At 31.4% G+C, this 17,210-nt stretch overlaps 1 protein-coding gene across 2 annotated transcripts in view; it reads right to left on the bottom strand.

Moving 5' to 3' along the window:
• Positions 1-8,384: 8,384 nt before the first annotated feature.
• The window catches only part of LOC136976942 (polymerase delta-interacting protein 3-like), a 47,932-nt gene continuing 39,106 nt past the window's right edge, over positions 8,385-17,210 (bottom strand). For both annotated transcript variants that reach the window (XM_067272336.1, XM_067272337.1), the window contains exons 5-9: positions 15,080-15,202; positions 13,943-14,062; positions 12,962-13,091; positions 11,541-11,604; positions 8,385-8,710 (exon numbers count right to left, since the gene is read on the bottom strand). In XM_067272336.1, the coding sequence (XP_067128437.1) occupies positions 8,563-8,710; positions 11,541-11,604; positions 12,962-13,091; positions 13,943-14,062; positions 15,080-15,202 (585 nt within the window). In that variant the 3' untranslated portion in view covers positions 8,385-8,562. The remainder of the gene's footprint in view (positions 8,711-11,540; positions 11,605-12,961; positions 13,092-13,942; positions 14,063-15,079; positions 15,203-17,210) is intronic.

The following is a 17,210-nucleotide window of genomic DNA, read 5'->3' as shown; positions in this document are numbered from 1 at the left end:
TAATTTGGAACGTACAAAATAAGACACGGTTAAGTGGCCTTCGCACTATCCTGTATATTACTGTTTCATTCTGTAATTATTCTTTCCAATCTTTTTCAACTTTTTGCTAGTTTTAATGATGATGCATATTATAATACAATTGAAAATTCAGAAAAGGATATCTGGATACACTGCTGTATATTACAATGGCATATTAGAGTTGTCATAAGACCTTTGTGAATAGATCATTTCAAATGTTCAGCTGAACCTGAGTTCATAACATAAAAATTATAACCATATTCACTATTTCCAGCAGATAATTTTGGTCCTGCACTAATGTTTTCTACACTCTTCAGAAATCTTCCTTAGATCTTTACTATTGCAAATTTGATTAATAAGAGATTCTAGTTCTGGAATGAGTTTAAAGTATTGAGAAATTTCAAATTAAGTATCTCTTTAAAATAAATTTACTGCATTTTGCATTAAATTTTCATATTTGAATCAATACATTTTATATTTTATAAACAGTAAACCTTTACTTTTGAAAACATGATCTTGGTTATAAGTGATGTTACAGCAACACAAAAAGATTCACCATCATAGAATTTAACTTGAGTATAGGAAATATCCTAAAAGTGCTAGCATATTTTGGAATTTTCATGGTTGTATTCCATTAAATTATGATGTTTGACTTGAATCTTTTTTCTTTTTGGGTATTTTCTTAATTTTATTTTAATAAATTAGCATTTCTATAGTAGTTATAACAAAAAAATTTGTTTTTGGACCATTCGTGGACTATAGTCCTCGAATGTCCGTTGTCCACGGCTCGATTCTTAATAGAATCGGCCGACACGAACGAGAAACGGGGAACTAAAACTCGAACAGCGATGAAGTTTGACCATCTAAACAATGGTGAAACAATATCGAGAAAGTATTTAAAGAAACTACTAACTTGCATTGTGTAAGACGTCAATGCATAGAATTTTCTTTATTAAAAAAGTAGTTTTAAAGATTTTATTTTCTGTTAGTAAAAATAACATTCATTTATATGGATAGGGACCACTACAGGCTCCTAAGTTTTCTTCAGACCCAGAGAAAAATCCCCAGCTTCCTTTTGACAAGGCACCCTTTCTCATTCCATCAACCGTGCCATCCAATCTCGTGACGATTGGGCTTGGCCGTTAAGACCAACGAGCTAGAATATACTACATAGAGTGACTGTATTGACACCACGTTTAAAGAATATGGAATACATTTCCACCATTTTCCTTTTAGTCGAGGGGACGTGCCATTTTTGTTGTAAAGGCAACGAGCTAGAATATTCTAACTCGTGTAAACGTGTACAAAGGAAAGGAAGAGTTTTAACCCTTGACAGATGGTGCGAGTCAAAATGACTTTACTTAGGTTTGTTAATTTTGAAAGTAAATAACAAGACAAAATACTCTGTAGCGATAAGTTAAATGCATTTCTAAACATTCTTAATTTTACTTTTCCAGCCGTTATGTATACATAAAAAGGAAAGCATTGGAATCGTGTCAAATTTGACTCTCGGAGTTTTTTGCAAATCTCTCGAGACCCGAACCCCCAAAAAAAAGTTAACATTTACAATTTTTTTTATATATATAAAACTCATCACCACCCTCAAAATTAAGCTTTTTGCCATTCGATAATAATTAAAAATATAAAAAGTTATAAGTAAAAGTTTCTTCTTTCAATTGTGAGACTAATGATATTTATCACGTCTTACTTATCCACAGTTAACAGAGACCGAGATTAAAACAGTTCACTTTATTTCGCCTATTTAACGATGCATTTTGGATTGGTAATTTTCCAATTCCTCTTCACAGTGTACAACTTTGTTGTATACAACATTGTTGTCTACAACATAACGTACAGAAGGTTATTTCACGTTAATATACTTTCGTTATCCAGAATGATGCATATAGTGACAATTTGTTCACATCCTAATGGTGCAGTTTGTACGTATCTTTTTTAAAACTCTTTCTCTTTCACTTACTGGCACGTTTTCTTTGTCTATTTTTGATGGGCAAATGCAACACTTTTTCCATTTCCCACAATTATTAGCTTCTTATAACCTCTTAGAAGGATTTTAACTTCAACACAAACAAACTGTAACTATAATAAAAACACAAAAACACTACTTATATTCTGCAAAAGAAAAAACACGGTCCGAAAAAAAATCGACAACGTATCGAGTATGGCGCAGATCAGACTGCCCGAGTACACTATAAATAAACAATCACAAGTTTTGACCGAGTAAATCCCTTCGGGACCTGATTCGTACATATAAAAATATTAGTATATTGAGAGTTAAGTACTATGCTTACCACTTTAAATTCTGATCTTACATTCTTTATAATAATTAAATAAAATTTAGAAAATGGCTAATTCGAGATGAAACAATCTAGGTTTAGATGGAAAAAATAGATTCTAAAGTGATAATAATGCCCAACACATAGTACAGACTTCAATGTTTTGACTTAAAATAAAATGGCGATCGATAGTATCTGTCATTGCTACCAAAAGTGGTCTATGGTGACGGTCACTTTATACGTAGTATATTCTAGCTCGTCGGTATATTCGGCCCGCTTTTCATCCGAATCCTGGCCTCCACTCTTAATCCATCCACTCCTAATGGGCAAAAGTGACTCTAGACAGAAAATTCTGCTCTGCTCCTTAACCATATTAGTTTTTTTTTTTTTTTAACTCTTTTGCTAGAGGGCCTCTTTAAGCAAGCCCGCTACGGGTTCGGCCAGACCCGCAACAAGGCGGCCGGGGTCCGATATCCGGTTAGAAAGCTACATGTACGTAATAACCGAAACCAATCATATTTTGATGAAAATATTTATTTCAATATTCATAAGACTTGACATATTAGCATAACATGAGCATTAAGTTAAAAAAAATTCTAACTATTTCAGTTTAAACTAGGAAAATTTACAAAAAATTCTCAATGGACAAACTTAAGTGTCGTTTATTCTTAGTCCCTTTTCAAATAACATCAGAAAATAATAGTTTAACAGCACAGATGACCTGTATTTGGAGGCTTCTCATCTCCCTCGACTTAAAAAACGTTACAACCTTCCCTCTAACAGCAGCTCACTTATAAAAATTATACCGGAACAATAGATACGAACTTGGAAAATATACAAAAAGTTCTCAAAAAATTTTAATAAATGTATAATTTTTATAATTGATCGTGCAACTACTAGAGAGAAGATTATAATGTTTTGTACGTTGAGACAGAGAAGACGACTCCAAATAAGATTCAACTCTGCAATGAAACTGTTATTTCCTGATGATGTACAAAAGGGACTAAGAGTAAAGGATACTTTTAAAGTTCATCCATTGGGAATTTTTTATATATTTTCTACATTCATAAGTATTGTCCTGGTTATAATTTTTATTAAATGCATTTCAATTTATTTTTATACATAATTGATTTATTAAAATTTTATAAGTTAAATTGTTTTTACATTTTTTATAAAACAATTACACTAACAAACAATCTTTATTAATCTCATGTTTCGTAAGTCATGATAGTCTTTGTTTAATAATAGTTTCCAAATGCTAATAGGAGTTTTTGAATTAATTCTACAATCAGTATTAATTGTTATCACTGGTACCGAGAAATATAGTTAGTTAAATACAAATGAAAATAGAGAACAAGAACGTAGCAGCTAATTAAGCAGGCCAATGACAGTTCATTTTATATGAAACAAACTGTGTTATTGGCTTGTTTATTTAGGTTGCTTGTCATCTAAGTGCACCCTAGGATTAATGATATTAAGTATGCGAAAACTATAAACTTAATTCCACGAGTTAGATTGAATGTCTGAAAGTTTGAGAGCAATTCATAATTCATAAATGTGTTTAACTTACAGACATTGTATATGCAACATGATATAAGTAAAGCATGAGCTTAAATATGTTTTCTTAAAAAAATTATATACTAAGTTACTTAAACTTTACAAAATATTTATTTAAATCTCATAGTTTAACAATTTTATCATTTTGTGAGAATCAAACAAGTAAAAGGAAAACAACTCGACGACGATTTCGTCAGAAGCTAGTATATGTCGACTCTCTGACCCGAGAGAGTGTGAACTTATGCTTTCTTGGCGTCGGTATTGACGTCTTTCCCGCAACTTTAGTCACCTCTAAGGTATTTGCTGCTTTGAATATAACTAGGAATGGCCGATTCCGAGCAGTAGTCGGCCGTTCTTCCGATTGTTCGATTTACTGTGACCGTGTACTTAGATTAGTGCTCTTCTATGCCCTCCGATTCTTTGTCATCCCTCTACTTGCTGCTTCTCTCCCGCACTGTTAACTGGAGGACTGTTCCTACAATGTTCCGAAGATCCGTAACAAGGATTATACTTCTGATTTGTGAGGTATCAAATCTCTCTCTCTCTCTCCCATGCCACGAAATGTGAATACCCTGTGAAACGTGTCGTACCCACTTTTGTGCCATCTAATAAATGCTTAAGTGTAGTAAATTGTGTTAAGTGAATTTAGTTAGGAATTAGTAAAAAGGACAAAATTCAGTCGAAATCAATTCCAACCGAATCTTGTCCTTTCCTACTTCATCCTCTTATCCCTAGTCTCGCATATGAAACCACGTTATTGCCATCCAGAAAAACGCTCAAAACTCATGTAGTAGGCATAACCTACTTGGTGTCAGAAGGAAAGACCGTAGTAGAATCACACACTGGTGCTTTGACATCACCCAGCAAACCCCACAATTTTAATTATTTAATTGTCTACATATAAGTGTATGTGTGTGTATATGTAATTTTCCATTTATTTCTTGGTTTGTTCTATATACTTCTTCTTTACTTCTGTACGACTGGTCAGTGTACTCTGGGTATGTAGTTGGTCACTATAACAACGACACAGAAAGGTCCAGATTGGTCGGGTAATGTTTCTAGGGAACAAAAAGGACACGACGAGGAGAGAAACCGCTTCTTTTCTGTGGAGTTTGTCTGGAAGAAGAAAAAGAAGAGAGGACAAACATAGGCAGTCGTGGACGTCGGCAATCAACGAATTAGAAGTCGGACTATATATGCAATCCACTTGCATCGGGTCAGATACGAACAGCAAATATTAATCAGAACTTTAAACTCGGCGATAAAACTGAAAATTTGGAAGATTAGTTCACCGATCGAAAACAGTTATTTTGATCGAGAGTGATCGACTCGCACATAAATGTCATTGTATTGTGTGGTGCTGCACATGTATAAACATAATAATATTTCTACATCTATGTGCAGTCATATGTATGTGTGTATGTGTATATTTTGTGATACATTTTGTTATATATCTATCTATATTTAAATATAATATAATTGGACCAATGGATTATTCATGTCTCCCCTATTTCATTCACATGGGGAACTACAAGAACTAATTGATACATTAAATTATCTGAAGATATTACATTTTAAGATAAATATCTCTGAGTATAAAATGATGATAGCGATACCCAAACTTTCTTAATTAATAAATATTTAAATAACTTTTAATATTTACATTAAAAAAATATTTTCTTATACCTTTGCTATACAGTTTAACAGTTTATTAAACATGTTTGCTTTCTAAACAGAACAATTACAGACAACATGTTACGGAGGAAAACATTATCCTGCAACATTCCACGGTATCGCATCGCCAATAACGATAAAGCGCCATATTAAAAATGACTTATTTTCAATATATAAATTGTAAGATCGATTAAAACGAAATAAACTTTTATTATATAATTAATATTTCGCACTAAATAAAATGTATTTTTTTTTTATAATTAAAGATGTTTACCTATATAATCGAATAATAATAATTATTATTATTATTAGTTTAAATGGGTATATGCCCGTAGGACTATATATTAATTATGGTAAATGTCTATCCTTACTGAATAGGCCGCTTTTTTTAATTACTTGATATAATTTGAATTGAATGTACAGCACTGTATAGGGCATCCACGGGGCTCTACCAGAGTCGGTAGATTAACTGGTCTTTCGACTACCTGTCTTCGCTACTTGCTAAAATCAACTAGAGACAAATATTACCACCAGGGGCACTACAAGAGTACTAGATCGGATCGCAGCGTGTCGAATGTCTTTTTTTTTTTTTATTGAAAGATATATAACCTTCGAGTTCGATTTCATAATTTTTCTATATGAATTTTATTATAAGAATGAAAAAGCTTTTATTTAAACCCACAACCAGTTTTATGGATAAATAAATGACACTTAATAAAACATTAAACACCTTCCATCGCTGAGAAATGTTTATTTAATAAAGATTGATATTTAGTTAAATAAATGACAAGGAACAAAACTGACAAAATAGTACAATTATTAAATTGTGCTATTATGTCAATTTATTATACATTAAAAAATTATTATACATACAAACAAATTATATTATACATAATAATAAAATTATTATTATTAAAATTTACTTTAAGTGAGAAATTTTTCTATGTTTTTACTTTCAACTGATGAAATAAATGATTGATTAATCGTTCGCGTGAAAAAATGCAATCGACAAGTAACCAAAAAGTGCAAAAATCTGGAGGTCAAGTAGGACTTGTGACCAGCATTGTGGCATCCTTATCATCAATGTAACAGAACACTGATTTAATATAATATCCATCACTGAAAAATAAACATCCATGTTTGGGTTTGTTAATTGTTCACATACTTTGTTTCTGCCCAGTACATCAATTGGCAAAGCTTATAGCTTGGATATAACAAACCTCGAGATTTGATGCAGCATCTTCGGGTTTTGCCGTTAATGTATTTTTGCATTCGTCACAACCAAGCGATGGCAGTAGATGACGAACAATGTAACCTCCTAAATAGTGTAGAATAAACTTAAATGTTTCTGGTGCACAATAATCATAATCTAATAATTCATTATCACTAGGATCTCTATAGGACAGGCTTTATTTCTCAAAAATTCATAGACAGATGGTGACCTAATTTTTAAAAGCAAACAGTCAAGTAACCAATTAATGTCACATCTCATACCCTTTTTGCTTTTTATATGGCATCTTTCAGCATGTGCTCTATTACAAGTTTCTGTCTCGGTGGTAAGGAATCGAGTTTATCGGCCGACAACTGTTTTATTTTAAGTTCGGCATTTTCTTGACGAAGCTTGAGATTTTCTGTTTGAAGAGTTTTCGGTTTCTTCCTATAGATTATCTTTTGCTTTCTGCACCGATACAAATCCTCTTTGACTTTTAACAACTCGGACTGCAAAGCAGAGATTTGTCTGTATTGGCTAGTGGCACTAACCAATACAGGAAGACTTTAAATTTCCTGTTATCGTGTGAAAATCTTGCAGCGAGATCTGGACGGGTCACTTCATCACAATTCTTTTGCTCAACTGTGCCCAGGCTGCTCGTGCCCTAAAGTGAAAATTTGTTTCTCTGGATTATCAAGACTAATATTTTTTTATATGCATTGCAACTATTTAGGAAAAAATACTTGTTTTAGTTTTTAGGGGATTTTCACGAAACAAAGTCGGCAACGTGGCTACAGTCGGTGAAAACTGGATCCTCATTTTCTTAAATGGGAACCTCCATTTTTATTATGCATTGTGATTCGACATAAAAAAAACTATTATCTGGAATATTTTTTTCTAAAAACCCACTTGTCAAAGTTATGAGTATTTAAATTTTCACATCCCACGTGCACATTTGTGGGTATCTGCCAAATTACTTTTAAAAAGAAAAATGACGTGATCCATAGAATGGCCTGTGCAATCACCGCTCTTTGACTTTTCTATTGATTTTCACAGCTATTCGCAGACGTACATGGTGGCCATGTAAAAAAGTTCAACACTTGTAACTTCTGATAAACAGGGCGAGATATTTTCAAACCCGAATTTTCCCGATGCCAGCTCTAAAATTTCCTACACCAATAGTCGAGGGCACAGGCTTTGTAAATTCAACCTTATTAATAACACAGTCACTTTTTCGTTTTGGTCAAAAATATTTTTAGAGTATAAAATTCCCTAGGTTTGGGTGTTTTAATCCGTTTCTTCCCTTTACTCTTTAGAAATTCCTATTTTGGGGAATTTTCCCTAGATATCCCATTAAGACTAGTAAGTGCATCTTTCGGGAAAATGTTCCAGATAAAAGTTTTATTTATTGTAGAATCGTAATATGCAATAAAAAATGGGATTCCCATTTAAGATAATTAAATTATCCATTAAGTTTTTTCATTGATTATAGCGCCATCTGTGACCTCCTTAAAGTTAACATTTTTGCCTACTTTCCTATTTTTTTAAATTTCTGTGATTTTAAGATTACACCAAGATTTTGGAAGCTCAGACTGTGTGTAAACTCTAAAATAAAAAAATACAAATGAATATTCTTTTACTTAAAATTTATTTCTTATAATAAATGTAATAAGATTTATTTTTTTTAACACTGAAAGAATGGCACAGATTTCAGAAGATAATTTTTTATCTACACGTTTATAACACTAATTTAAAACTGGAAGCAGGATATAGTCTTGTATTTTACAGCAAAATACAGTAATATGGTTTTTAAGGCATTCTGACGGTAAAATTGACGGGTCTTCCGGGAGTGTTATTTGTTATTGGAGACGAACGAGATATCTGATGCTGATGCTGAGAAGTGGAAGCGCTGTTTTTTCTGGCTCCGTATACCATCGGAGATAGTCTGTTTGTAAATCTGTTATATACATATAAATACCATTAGTTTAAATGTGTTATATATATATATATATACATACATACACACACAGTTATATACAGGATGTCTGAAAAGTTACTGTGCAGTGGAAAAGATTTAAGTTTCACATACAATGTTGGAAATATCCCCTAGAGGCCCCAAAATCCAGAAGGGGATGAGGTCCAGAGACCTAGCATAAGAGTGTGTGTGATCAGCAAAGAATTCTAAAAATTAGTCCAAAAATCAGAACGTCTGCAAGCAAGCAGTAACGTCATCTAGCGCAAAGTAGAAACACGAGACGTACGGCACGTCTTATGGGTCTCGCAGGCAATGACACACAACTTTTAATGTCGTCGCGAATCTCTCTTTGCAGAGTAACTTTCCAGACACACCCGTAGTACGGTATCAAGAAAATCTTTAAAATTACTTTTTATTTACAGAGATAAAATTAGAAAGTACAGTAAGACCCTACTTAACGCCGATTCAATATAACGCGGTCTGCTTGAAGCCTAAAAAAAAAAAAAACAAGCTCAAAATTTACGCCGATTCAAATTATCACGGCATTTCGTTGATTCGTTTATAAATATGATTATTCGCAAACACGAAGTAATCGGCAAAAGGTGGCAATTTGTCATAACCTAAATCTGTTTGGTGCAATTTTGGAAAAAATATAACGTCGTCGATGCCATAAGAAATATTGACTTTGCTTGGCAAGTGGAAGAAGTCGTGGATGAAGGTATCCAAGAATTCACAACGAGAAGAGCCTATTGCTGTATCGTTGAGAATTCCTGCTCGTCTACATCTCTAGTCCTGCCGTATCAATTACAGCAGGACTAGGAGATGTAGACGAGCAGGATATTGAGTTACGGCAGGTTTCTGATGAGAGCCTTACCAACAACGACCTTCAAGAATTGGCAGAAAAAGGAATTCGTGTAGAACTGGAAAATAGAGATTCTGAAAACAAAGAACCCCAAAAAATTTCTTTACAGATTTCCTTGCTAAAAATTTGGTAACGATAATCGAAGTCGCTGATCGAATTGTAGCAAATGATCCAGATTTTGAAAGGAGTGCAAAAGCAAATGACGTGTTCTGGATGCGATCTTCCGCTACCGACATTTGCTTAAGGAAAAAAAAAAGAAAAAAGCGACAAATGAAACAACATGACTTTATCGCAAAAACAAGAATTTCAGAAAAGCCAGGACCTTCGTCACAAAAAATGAACTTTACATTTCTGTGTGCATAATTGTTTGTGTGTTATTTAACATTTTTATATTAATTTGCATAATAATATAACTTAAAATTAAAGTAAAATCTGTTTATTTTTGGTCGCGTGTTCTCCTTTCCCTATTTAGTCTATGTTAAAATGACCTGGTTTAGCGCTTTGTCGTCTAAGAACGCACCTCCTGCGTTAAGCGGGGTCTTACTATATTCCCTGTTATAACAAATACTTGCAGAAAATAACAAGATAGACACCAAAACACATTTTTCTAATGGGAATGAATACAAAAGCGTGCTGAAAACATCCCGAGAATGGACAAAGAAAAAACTCAAAATATGTTAGGAATATAAATGTATTTAATATTTTGATTTTTAGATCCATTCCTGGAATGTTTTTAACACACTCTGTAGATATATAAACATTTCAAATCCCGATAATTATATTATAGCCAAACAACTGCCGGATTAAATTGGGCTACATTATCGCTACCATTAATAATTAAAAACCGAATAATTTTTTAAAGCCAGACGATTTAATTCGGCAACCATTTGGTTTTAACACAATTCACAGTTTATTATAATAATTCTTTACTAAAAATTTTTCTCTCCGGTTTCAAAAGTTTAATAGTACATTTTTCGTATTTATATCTCTCAATTTTTTATTTATTTATTGAATAATCACTGCATACAAGATGATCCAAAAGTCATCTTGGTGGTGTTTCCGATACGTTGGGCTCCATCCCTTAACTACTCGGCCGTCTCCGTTGCGGACCTGGCCGACCCACAATGGCATAAAAGAAAACCCTCCTGTTACTGGAGGGATGGAAAGGATAAAAATAATTTATTGATCCAAATACATACCGATAGGATAGTGTGTCTTGCAGCTCTTTTGGGCTGCCTACAATTCTTGTCATCTCTGATGATAATTCATATTATTATTTTCTTTTTCATCTTTAATGAAAATTTCTTAAAATAACTATAAATCATAACTGATTTTGACAGGCAATGCAAAATATTCTATCAAAAAAACTTGTGCCATAAACAAACATGGTGATCCTATAACACAGAAATTGTTGTGTTCTGCAGTTCATAAAGTCCAAATCAGTCATCATTGTGCAACACGATGACTGATTCCACAGACAATTTCAAAATAATCCATCATGTAAGACAAGGGCAGCCATTTTTGCACAGTGATGACTGATTCCAACATTGTGATCTACAGAACACAAAATGCTTTCTCTGTTGCAGGGCAGCCATTTTTCTTTATGGTGCTTCCTAGAGGCAGCAGACAAAAAACTGTTTGTATGCAGATGGTAGATGAAACTCAAACATTTATTCTATCAATTGATGTACAATACACTGCATACTTCTCAGGTAATATGTAACACAATACAGTAATTTAAAATGGTAGCATTCTTTTGGAAGACCATATATATTATCCCATAAAAATGGATTTATTAATGATAATTATTTTTTTAGTACTAATAACTGCTTCTAGCAAGTTGCATTGATAACCAGTGCAATTCAACATAATTTTTTAAGCTTTAATAAAATTTATAAACAGAAGCAAATATTAATCATCTTAAAAGTGTTATTAAACAACACACAATACCTTCCAGTTGGTTTTATTAATGATGATGTTACAGATGGTAAAAGAGTGCACTGCATTGGTTGACCTAAATATATTTAAAGAAAAAACTATTGTTAATGAATAATAATAAAATTAACATACAAATTATCTTATTACATATATATATATACAAACAAAAAGTACAGTACATTAATATTCTGAATTAGAAATCTAATAATTGTGTACCAAGATTTTACTTGATGTAAGATTTTTCCACTAAATATTTGTTTTTAATATTTAGTTTCTATATATTTTCAGTAATAATGCCATAAAATGTTTATGTGAAATATGTCTTATTATTGCTGACCTGTAGGCATTACTAGCCGATGCCTAAATATAACTTTAACATTGATACAAAGCAAGCATATTTTCTTTTGTAATGGACTGATTACAGATTTGCAGAGGCAGTCCTAGGATTTGGAGTCCCTATACAATTTATTTTTGAGGCCCATTAAAAGAGTAATGGAGTTAGAGGGTAGATTTATTTAGGTCAACAATAATATGAACATTTTAAATATTACAAAAAAAAAATCCAGTTCTGCAGTATATCTCTTTCAATAGACAACATTGAAAGTGAAGATCTCTCTTGACATATTCTTCATTAGAGGTAGTTCTTGATCAATTTTAACTTTGAAAATGATTGTTCTACAGATGTAACAGATACAAGTCCAATTACATTTTCAATAACTGTCCATTTAATGATTTAAATACAAAATATACTACCAAATTTGCAAGGCTATAGATGTCAACTTTCTCATCTATATGGAAAGCCAATCCTAAAGATTTGGATCTGTCTTCAGAGTCTGTGCATGTAGGAATCCAATAGAAATTATTGTTTCAGAAACACATACAATAGTTACAATTAGTAACACTGTATTTATTTAAAATTAATAGTAATAAATATGGATATATTTTAGGATATTAGAAATGACTATTACTTTTGATCATCTGTTCAGGAACAAACAGTATTTCATTTAAGTATTTACTATGGTGTTAAGTTTTATTCATTTCAATGAATTAACCTCATTTTTTGGTTGAGATTCTAATTGGCATTAACTAATTTATATAATAAAATGGAAAAATTTGGCTGTTGTACTATGAAATAAGAAATTGCAATTGTTGTATTAGATGTAAATAATATTTATAATTTGAATTAACTTTTTGTATTATATCAATATTAAAACCAGACAATCTGCCAATCATCTGGTTTTATTCTAGTGAATTATTTGGCTGTAATAAACTTAATATGCTTTAATAAAAAAAAATCAGGTTTATGGAGTTGTTTATACATCAATATTATTAATTAAAGTTGTTAATAAGTATAAATAGTAGCAATGCTGTTTATTAAGAATTTATAATTATATTTTAATAATTAAAATAAATTAACCAATCAATAAACTTACCATCAAGAAGTCTATTATGATATGTTTCACAAGCAAGAATAGCTTCATCTTTATTAATATATGTGACAAGAGCAGTTCCATGTTGAATCATCTGCACATCTGCAACAGTTCCCAAGTCACTGAATAACTCCTAAATTAAAAAAATAATATTTTCATTTAAAAAAATTTTATTGGTATTATTTACTATTCATATTTTTCTAAAAAACAAAATAGTGATTATTATATTTTAGAAATAAATTTTATATATACTAATAGTTCTTTAATTAATTTTATCATTATTATTATGTTTCACTCATATATATATATATCTGAATTATCACCGCCAGAGTTTTTCTTTGAGGACATTCAGAGAAGAATAAAGTGTACAAAGACAAAGACAATCTCTTGATCTAGAGGCACTGAAGAGGAACATTACCAAATGTACTGAAAAAATATTACCACACACACTCCATTGCATGTTACAGAATATGTACTGCCATGTAAACCTGCCTCTCCAAAAAAGGGAGGAGGATACTTCTAGCATCTTTTGTAATATGCTGATTTGTACATTACAGTCCAAGAAATAAAGCATAAGTCTTAGTAAACTTATCGAGTTATTTACTTTTACAATAAAAATTTTTGACTGTTGAGGTTGAGTCTGGGGACTTAAAAATCATCCTGTATTAGATCATTACACAGTGATGATCTAATACAGATGATCTAATCATCACTTACTCTATGTCATGACTTTCTTAGAAGAAGTTCAATTCATAGGAATTTTTCTTAATACGTCCTCTTCAAAATTTAAATTACTTCGGCGACACAAGTACCGTTGTAAAACAGCCATTGTAAAACAGATATACGAGATAAGACCGAAATGTCGTTATCTGTTATTAGTATCCAAAAAAAAGAATATGTTTGGCATTATCCCGATTTCACCTAATGATTAAAAGTTCAATTTGCAAGTATTATCAAACTAATAAATATTTAAGAATTACTTACAACTATATCCGTTTTGTTTACTTCTCTGTGAAGATTTGTAACTAAAATATTATAACCATTTGTCGAATCAGAGTGATTTTGCAGTACTCTGGAAGTTGCAGGTGAATTACTCCACGATTGCTGTATTAGGAAAGAATTCACTTTTTAATATTGTTATATTTTAAAATGCTAATTTTATTTTTATACTTTTAATTTAATTCATTTTGATTTTATACTGGATCTGGCATGTTATGTGACATATAAAAAGTGTGCTATGATAGAAAAACTAATCCTTGAATGATCAGAGGTACAACTGTACTTATACAGTAAGACCCTGCCATACACGGTGTCAAGTTTGCACCACTGGAAATAGAAAAGAAAAATAAACTGTAAAATAAATAATTGTATGCTAAATCTATGCCATTTTTAAAGGTGTATGAAATTTTGAAGCATTTCACTCAGTCACATTCATTCATTCTGGGGAAGCATCACTGTTTACTCATTTCTTTGTTTTGCACTAAACACTGGAACTTGCATTCAGTCTTTGTTTGGAGTTCTGGAGAATGGGTAAGAAAGCTGAAAATAGGCCCAACTGTAGTTGGCCAGTACAGTGTATTAGTTGCAGGTTTCATATTGTCACGTACAAGCCAGACCAATACAGTTTGTTCAGAGAAAATCTACTTTCATCCCCAAAATATCTGAAGAATTTTGCAAGTTGCAACAAAATCATATAAAAGTGATTTTAATTTTTACAGAAAGTTTTGCGTGAAAATTGTAGGACTGTATAGAGCCTATGTTTCGAGTTTGTCTTCCACCATAATACACTCCTCCAGTATGGTAATTTGGTGTCAACTGTATTCATGAAATTATGAAAAGTAATTAGCTATAATTACTAATGATAATTATTTAGTGCTTATTTGGAAAACGAAAACAAGTAAGAATAATGAATTACGCTACATTTTCTATAAATTAATAACAGCATTATATCAAATGGTTACAAATTTAATTATCTCAGAAATAAAATGTTACAGAATTTAAAATTTTTGCTATGTTCATTTTTTGTTTGAATGTGTGTTTGTGCATAAACACAATATTTCAATTAAAAATAACAACTTAGTATTAATATCTTAAAATCAATTATAATTTATATCAAATTACCAAAGAATTAAAATTATCTTGAAAATTAGAGGTGATTGTCTTTAATTTATTTGCTTCGGGTAAGTCGTCCAGAGTCATTTTTTCTAAATCGTCGTCGTCGGCATAGGAAATATCATTATCTGTCTATTAAAAAAATTTTAAATATAATATAGCAAAACTACAGCTTAAATTTTTAAGAACTATTTTAAAATACTTTTCTTATTTGTTAACATAGATTAAAGAAACTAAAATTAATATCTTAGAAGCAAAACATTTGATAAAATTTTGTATCAAAGTCATTATTTTTATTTCATTTTATCTGTAGAAGTATTTTAATTAAAACTGAATACTCTAATATTTTTTTAATTTCAATTAGATAGAATTATAAGGAAAACTATATCAAACTACATACTGTTTCATTTTTATATATTCAAGAAAAGTGTTTACATAATTACTATAATTGAAGAATGCCATTTACTATATTATTTCTTAACAAGAAAAATTCCCCTATCAAGCATACTTTCTATCAGAAAGTAGGATGTCATGTGGTCAGTATGGAAAGTTTTTTAAAATAACTTTGTGAGAACCTGGAGTTAGGGAATGGTAATTTTAAAAGAAATGAATATTTAGAACAAAAATTTAAAGTAATATTTTAATTAATATTTGGGAATCTTTAGTAAAATAAAAAGATAAAAATTTATCAATTTAAGCATCTCGCGTCGACTTCCTTTGACTCGGCAGATGCTTAGTTTCTGGTAAATGGAAATTTACCAAGAATATGACCACATTGGGAGTAAGCCCAATTGGTGTCCCGATTGTCTATAAAAGAGGACGACCCCTTCGCTCGAGGCTGCTATTTTGGTCGACCGAAATAAGCCGTGCCGTAGTTCCCGATCCAAGGTTCCTAGAGAAGATAAAGGGTATCACCGGGTAATATATTTCTTACGTAAGCTCTCTCGGTTGGCAATCGACCAAGTGTTAGTTACCCTCGATATAGTCGAGTTATATCTTAGTTTAGTATACCCTGTTAATATATATATCCGCTATGTATATATCTTCTATGCTTAAATATATATAAATAAATAGTTTAGTTTATAAAAGGTATTTGTCCGAGTCTCCGCCGAGCGAATCGACGCGACCTCTTTGCCACTCGACAATACGATTACGACTCTCCGGACTTAATACTTCCGATTCGCCCGCTCGGAGTTGGGTTAAAGATTAATCCATTATATAGCTTGCGAGTTAAGACGTGAATCTTATCTTAATTGGTGTCGGGAATTCTGATAAGACAAAAGACCTTATGTCTTTCATTCTTCTTATGGAATAACATTAAAGCCATCCTAGATGGGGCGGAGTCTCACCGACCCAGATCTCACAACTTTGTTATAGAAAATAATTAATACAACAGTGTTGCAGTATTACAATTACAATTTATCAGAAAAATTAAGATGTACTCGCTAATACTTCTTAATTTAGATAAGAGATGGTGCCTAACATCTACCTCTAATACAAAATTACTTAATATCTAATTATTTATAACGGCAAAATAATAACCCGATTAATTACGGCAATTGTCCGGTTTAGTATCAATGCATCGGGTTTCGGGAGTTTATTATATTTATGTTATCAGTATTTATCTCAATAACAAGTCTAAATCTGTCAACATATTGACTTTGGATTAAGAGGTCCCTTCCTATTATATCACAACATAGTATTGGGAAATTGTCATCAAAGATAACTTCCCAATATTACGCAAAAAAATTAAAGTTAGCAACTTTTACAGATTTGAGTCTAGAAAATATTGAAATGCCTACATATAAACTTCTTTTAAATTGAAAATTTCTAATTTAAAATCAAGCTTGATAGCTATAACCACATTTTTTTGCACGTTCGTGGAAGTACTTCTTAAAACTCAGGTGGTGTGCATACCTCAGGTTGGGAAATGCTGCTTTATTTCTTGACTATATATATTTATAAAATTTTGTAAAAATTGACTTCTCAATGAAACACATTGTCAATTCTTAATATTCTTCAAAAGTATTAGCAATTAAAATGGTGCACTTCATCTGCCCATATAAACCCAACTAAAAACAAATTCTGAATTGTAAATTACTATGTTACTATTTGTCTTCAAAATTCTAATTAATTTCCA

The sequence above is a fragment of the Centruroides vittatus genome, unplaced genomic scaffold, assembly GCF_030686945.1.
Source record: "Centruroides vittatus isolate TY-2023 unplaced genomic scaffold, ASM3068694v2 contig_436, whole genome shotgun sequence".
Classification (NCBI taxonomy): Eukaryota; Metazoa; Arthropoda; class Arachnida; order Scorpiones; family Buthidae; genus Centruroides; species Centruroides vittatus.
Note: the sequence above shows the minus strand (reverse complement) of the source record. Positions and strands in the feature narration are given on the sequence as shown.